The sequence below is a fragment of the Monopterus albus genome, unplaced genomic scaffold, assembly GCF_001952655.1.
Source record: "Monopterus albus unplaced genomic scaffold, M_albus_1.0 scaffold229.1, whole genome shotgun sequence".
NCBI lineage: Eukaryota > Metazoa > Chordata > Actinopteri > Synbranchiformes > Synbranchidae > Monopterus > Monopterus albus.
In genome coordinates this window covers 695,756-702,754 of record NW_018128109.1, presented here as the reverse complement: position 1 = coordinate 702,754, position 6,999 = coordinate 695,756, and the positions used below count along the sequence as shown (strand labels likewise).

The following is a 6,999-nucleotide window of genomic DNA, read 5'->3' as shown; positions in this document are numbered from 1 at the left end:
CAGCAGTTTGACCTTCCTGAGCTGGCGCAGGAAGTACATCCTCTGCTGTGCCTTCTTGATGATGGTCATGATGTTGGTTGCCCACTTCAGGTCCTGGGGGATAGTGGAGCCCAGGAACTTGTAGGACTTTACTGCTGATACAGTGCTGCCGAGTATGGTGAGGGGGGTAAGGTGGGGGGTTCTTCCTGAAGTCCACTGTCATCTCCACTGTTTTGAGCGTGTTCAGCTCCAGGTTGTTGCAACTACACCACAGGACCAGCTGCTCAACTTCCCATCTGTAGGCTGACTCGTCATCGTCTCGGATGTGACCAATGACCGTTGTCATCTGCAAATTTTAGGAGCTTGACAGAGGGTTCCTTCGAGATGCAGTCGTTGGTATAGGGTGAAAACAGCAGAGGGGAGAGCACACAATAAGTTTTTAATGAATATTTAACCTCTGACAGGTCTGAAATCTGAGATCTAACATTTATATGTAGGGAGTTCCAGAGTCTTCGTGCCACTACAGAAAAAGCACGGTTGCCCCAACATCATTTATCAATAGAGACCCCTAACAGGAAAAACTCAACTCATCTACGAGCTCTCGGAGGCCTATGCCACTGCACAAGTTCGCGGAGGTATTCTTGAGCCATGCCATTTAATACTTTACATATAAGTAACAACAATTTAAACTGAATCCTAAAATGAATGGGCAGCCAGTGAACAGAGGACAGCGCAGGTGGATACGTATATGATCAGATTTCACAAGCATCTGTCAGGAGACGTACAGCAGTATTTTTTTCCATTTGAAGGTTAGTAATTATTAGTAAGCATTGGCTGGGAGTGAAAAGAAAAACTAGGGAGACACTGAACCTAATGTGTGAGAATGGTGGAAATCCACCATATTTCTGGGAAAAGAAACAGGTACTGAGTCAGTCTATGGGTGTAAGTGTGAACTCCGGTGCTGAGTGCTTATGTGACACACTACCTGGCCCACAACCCATGCTTACACCTTGTGTAAACAGCTTAACACAGGAATATTGTGGGTCATGTGGTTGGTGTACAAGGGTTCCACATGGTTCTTATGTTTGAACATATAGGAAATGTAGGTTGAATACAAGAGGTGCATGGTTGGATTGCATCAGCAAAGTAGTATTATAAAGTTACTTTGACTAACAGGTTAATCTCATCCAATAAAGCTTTAATTCAGGAACTATTCACTATGTACATATTTTTGATGGCAGCCACTGAGGTATTCTCAGACAAAGTACCATCTCCCTATCAGTATGTACCCGATTTTTCAGCAACAATGCCTGCATTTGATAGCAGTAATAGCAGCTACTATGAATAGCCAAACTGAATAGATTAACACAGTCACTGGACTTTACTTGAATCGTATGTCCTTGCCAATCAGTTGTTAACTGCATAAAATGAGATTTTTTATAAATATGCATAGAAGCAGTACAGAAGATGTGTGGCTGTATGTGTGTAAATATTATTAGGTACACTGTTGCTTATCTGAATAAGTATTGTGTTATTCTTATTTGAAGCAACAATGTGATAATACAGAATCAGTAACACATAACTGTAAAGAGACATTAATATAATGCTTTTGGAGGCCACTCATGTCACAGAAGTTAATTTATTAAGTATTTAAGGAGAAGTACATTTATTGTCATTGGAAAAAAAACTTGATTAGATTTCTAGGTCGAAGATGTTTCACCTCTCATCCAAGAGGCTACTATGACCTGCATGACTGAGACTCTGCACAGATTTATTGTTGTTACAGTAAAGCCTGAGTGTACTTGCTTTTTAAAATCATATACATTTACAATAATTTACAGTATGTATCTGATAGTGAAAAGAAAAATATGGCATTTGACGAGAGTTATAACCTGAGAAAAATCTTTCTGCATCATCCACCCGGTGTGTGCATGTGATTGCATTTCTTTGTGTATGTTAACTTGTGTATTTGCTTTCTGCATTCTCTCTCACTGCTCTCTTTCTCTCATTCTACCTTATATATTGTATCCATTGGAGTGTCTTGTTCAGTGTCTTTGTTTCTTTTAATAGTTGGAGTGGGATAAGCATCTTGATTAGTTTTTGTTATCTCTCTCAAACTTGACCAGCAGATGAGAAAGAGAGAGACAGAGACAATGAGAGAGAAAGAGAGAGCGTGTCTGTAGGGATAATATGACAGCCAGTGTAGTTCTTGAAGTCCGTGCTGATCTTTCCGCAGGCTGCATCGACCCTTTACAAGCCCTTTATTTAGGCAGGCTGAGCTGCTTATCATGCAGTGGGAATATAGTGTTTGCCCTAGGTCAGGATGAGATGCTACAGTTTTCTGTTCCCCTGTTACTTTTTTGTATGTACAGTATTTGGGACTTGTGCAGGGTAAAGTAGCATATTCTCATATGTGGCGTGTACCATCTACTGTCTTTCTCTGTCTCAGGCTGACCGGCTGATGTTTGCTATACATTTTGTGAAAGGCATGTACCCAGAGCTCTTCCAGGAGAATGTAAGCATTTTTATATTTGCATATTAGAGTATTGATAATATTGATTTGAGTGACAAGTCGTCCTTAGCGCTACTTTGTGCTGTAGGAATGGGATGTCTTCACTGGAACCGTCGTAGGAGAAATGTTTAAGAAAGAGGTAAGAGTGCAGATTTGTTTTTATCTGAGGATGAAAAACACCACACTGCTCCTGTCTTTGATTTAGACCTCTCCTCTCTCGGCAGGAATTCGCTTCTTGGATTGATCAGGAGAGGCATGGCGCAGTGGCCATTTTTAAAGTAAACATGCGGATATACACAGTGACATACAAAAACATACACACTTACCACAAATTATGTATGGTAATACACCATCAGATGCATGTTTGGCATGTGAGAAAAGCACATTTTGACATTCTTCTCATCATAAATCAAAGTTTAACATGGATAGAATTCCAGTGAACCATAAAGTGCCCATAGCATGCTCATTTCCAGCTATTTAATTTTTAATCTTGGGTGCAAAGCTAGATTAGTTTTGCATCCATCATAACTCCAAATAGTCTGTAATTATTTCAGAATGATAAAACCCAAGAGAGGTTAGCTTGTGAATGCACACAACTCCTGTTGCCAGTGTTGTCAAAATCTGTTTCCCCATTGAGATGTGTTTTTCCTAAGGTGAATCCTAACATTTTCCTAACCACAACTGAGGGGGGCTGTACATGAAACCGAGTTTTGATCTTGATGGGGGAACAAAAAACACTGACAATGTTTTTGCCAATGACAGTACCTCAAATCCTACCTGACATGTTCGGGCCAAAATATGAAAGTGGACAGCACAATGAACCACAACAGCATTAGTTGATTTGAATTTCTCCTCCATAGATAGGTAAACAGCAGTATATGTACCAATGAAAACAGATGTGTAACTGGCATAATGCAGACATAGTAACTTTTCCAGTTTTACAACAATTCTCTCTAACATTACAGAAACATGGCATTAACAAACATGCAGCATGTGTTTATTTTTTTACTTATCCTTAAGCCCTACCAAGTAGTGGAGTTTGCGAGAGTTGTATAGAAGTACTAGAACATACGTGCAACTCGTTTTTTGAGCTTTAGGCCACATTTAAGATGATAATTCACCATTGTAACATTGTAGATAACTCAATATGGAACGGCATGCCATGGGCTCTTTAATGTACTAAAGATTGGACCTTTTTAGCTAACATTACATCTTGACCTGGCATTCACGTTTTAACTTTTCCAATTCTTCTTTTACAGGCTACATTCCCAGCTCTCTACCAGTCGCTGTGTTTGAGTGACTCAGACCTTTGGCTGTCTTTCTCACAGAGCTCGCAGTGTGAACAGGAAATCCCATCCACTATTGCCAAAAAGATTACTCCCTTCCAGCAGGTTCACTTTCAATTAAAAAGCAGCTATTTCATCTGCCAAATGGAAAAACATTTCATTATTCACAAATTGTGTAACAGGTCTAAACAAGTTTTTAAATGTTAATAACTTTTTACCCAAGGAAGCTGTTTGTCTGTTGTCATATTTGTCTGTATTAGGCTGGCTGTATGTAGCCTGAGGTTACATAATTGTGCATTTGCAACCAGATTTTATGACATTTTGCCTAATGATGCTGCTACAACATAATCAGTTTAAATTACCATAACTCAGCTGCCATGATGACGACTCACTTGAAATTTTGCACAATCCTCACTATACAATAGCACACTATTACTACACATGATTTACACATGGTTTAGGTATTCTAAAAAAATCAGCATTATTGCAAATCACTCCATTTATTTGGATGTAGATCAAAATCTAAATGCAAATTAAAACCTTTTTTTTTTACATAAATATAGAGCATAGGGCAGTGTTGACAGAGGCGTGGGTTCTCTAAATGCATTTGTTGATGGCTGTAATGGCAGCCCAATAAATCTTATATGTTTTTTTTCACTATAAATGACGAGATAATTTTGAGCACACCCTTTCAAATGTGGGTTGAGATTGAATAAGAATTTGGATAATCTCACCCACAAAGCACGAACAAAAGAGAAGCTACCTCTAATGTCAAGTATGCACACTGTCAAATCAATTGATTTACCCATTTATTTTCTGTATTGTGTTCCCAAATAAATTGAAAGAAGAACATCCCAAAGCATCTGCAAATTAGGCTTTGAGCATGTATCCAAGTTAGTCTGTGATTTTTTTTTTTTTTTTTTTTAAGATGAATTTTTGGAGTTTTGAGTGGGATTGACCTTCTGTCTAACAATTTTAAAGGATATTAGTTATTTTTTTCATTCTCTGGTTATCTGTCTGCTTTGCCCTCTCCTCTCCTCAGCTATTATTGGTCCAAGCCGTTAGACCAGATCGACTGCAGAGTGCCATGGCAGCCTTTGCCTCCCAGGCCCTTGGTAAGTGCTTCATATGAGGCTTTTTTTTTTTTAAAGTGTTAATCAGTGTTGCCTGAGTGGGCTAGAGTTAAGTTCAGTTCCGCTCTACTGTCGTGCACCAGAATGCACATAAAATAGCATTTATTATTTTTAACTTCACATAAAATAGCACTTATTATTTATAAATTCCCACTGAAAAACAACAAAAACCAAATCACATTCACTACTTAATCATGCTGCCCTCTAGGCACCTGTGGTTCTTAGCTGGCTTTCATCTTTAGCGATATTTTACAAGGATTCTCTTTTCCCTTATTTTCTTTCGTTTAGCTAGAACTAGTCCCTAAAATGAGTCTCGCATTAATGAACTGTGCTCACCTTATTGCAGATGTTAAAGGCTATCAAACAAAGGCAGTGTTTTATACAAATTTAAGACATGTTTAGCTAAAATGAGCACAATTTGTGTTTATTCTGATTTAAGGTTCAGCAAAACTTTGTCCCTTTAAATTTGAGTGTTGCTGAGAATAATAAACTATAAAACATCACAGATGAAAAGATCTTCTTTTATCCCTTTTGGTCAACTACTTCAGCTCTGAGCTCATTCTGCCATGTAGATGTTTCGTTTTTGCCTTGGCACACCACTTAAGCAAAATATTCTGAGACAGTAGTTTGGTGCAGGACTACTGAACCATAGTTGTACACTTGGCCTCACTGTTCATGGTTGTCCTTTTTCTGTCGTTAAGTAAACGCCATATACACAAACACACACATTTCTCTGTTCTCTTTTCTCATTGTCTGTCTCTCACCCACATATACGCACACATGCAGTTATGATGTTACTAGAGAGTGGTGAGTTTACTGTGCTTAATGAGCCTATTCATTCTGTTCAGACAATCCTAAGGGTGTGTTGGATTTTGACTGCACTATCTGGTAAGCTGCTAATTTGTGTCAGGTGAAACTAATATGCAGGTGTTCTGTGTGTGCGTAAAGCTAAGATTCAGTTGTAGGTGTGCTGTGTGACAAGACATGGTAATTGACTTCTAATGTTTTTTTTTTGGGTTTATAGGTTCTGCCTGCAGTACGTTAGCTGTTTGAGATTGTTGTGTGGATGCTGTAAAGCATCCACACTATGCTCTCCTGTTCTTTATTTATTATTATTGTGTGGATGGGCATCCACACTGTTATCCTGTTCTTTATTATTCTGGTTTCTACCACTGTTCTTCAGCACCTAACTCCTTCCACATACTTTCACCTAGAAGGGCTATTGAGGTATTAAACTGTTTATCTCCTTAATGACATGTGTGCTTGTGTACAACGTTTTTATAACTTTTATACTTTTTAAGATATTCAGCTTTTTTTACAGAAATTTCCCCATTGGAAATGAATGGGGCAAAATTGGAAGCTTAATATCTCCGGCATACCTTGGGCTAGAAGCGCCATTTCAACTTTATTCAACTCGTGAGATGTTCAGCTACCAATGGTGCAAAAATCATCTTGATATCTGTTATGGGTTTTTTTTATAATTGACATTTATACTTTGTCTATTTGTTCATAGACAACGAATGGGCCAATACTATACCATGCCATTGGCTGCCTGTGTGTCACGTGACTCCCCGGTCTAGCAGCTCTTGCTTGCTTTTCAGGCGTCAGTGTTACTGATTTGATTTGATTTGATTTCATTTATTTATTCTTTCAAACATGTAACAACAGTCAGTATGTAATCACACATAATTCCAGACATATCCACAAAAATATTTTCAAATTGCTTATACCTAGTACATTCTTGAACGGAGTAGGAAGAAGTTAGACTTATCCAGTCCTACCCCATGACATCATCTTACCATCATTGGTTTGCAAGCAGTAAATGATTCACTTCTACACACACACATATTATACTAAAAAAATAATACAACAGTGTTAACATTCTTACATCACACAAGTAATATACTAAAGAATGGTTACAAAATGTACACCACACCCACAATAGTCCATGTAATTAATCATTGAGCCTGTTCTTGCATATATCTTGATTGACACATACCTTTATATTTATGTTTAAACTTGTCAATTCTATTACTATTTTTTATGTCCACACTTAAATTATTCCATAGTTTTACCCCACTTATGGAAA

General features: G+C 38.1%; 1 protein-coding gene across 1 annotated transcript in view; it reads left to right on the top strand.

The window, feature by feature from the left end:
* dync2h1 (dynein cytoplasmic 2 heavy chain 1) overlaps nt 1–6,999 on the top strand; it is a 140,551-nt gene that overhangs the window by 70,241 nt on the left and 63,311 nt on the right. Inside the window, 5 exon segments of the mRNA XM_020619983.1 lie at nt 2,429–2,494; nt 2,580–2,630; nt 2,716–2,769; nt 3,751–3,882; nt 4,820–4,892. Of these exon segments, the coding sequence (XP_020475639.1) occupies nt 2,429–2,494; nt 2,580–2,630; nt 2,716–2,769; nt 3,751–3,882; nt 4,820–4,892 (376 nt within the window).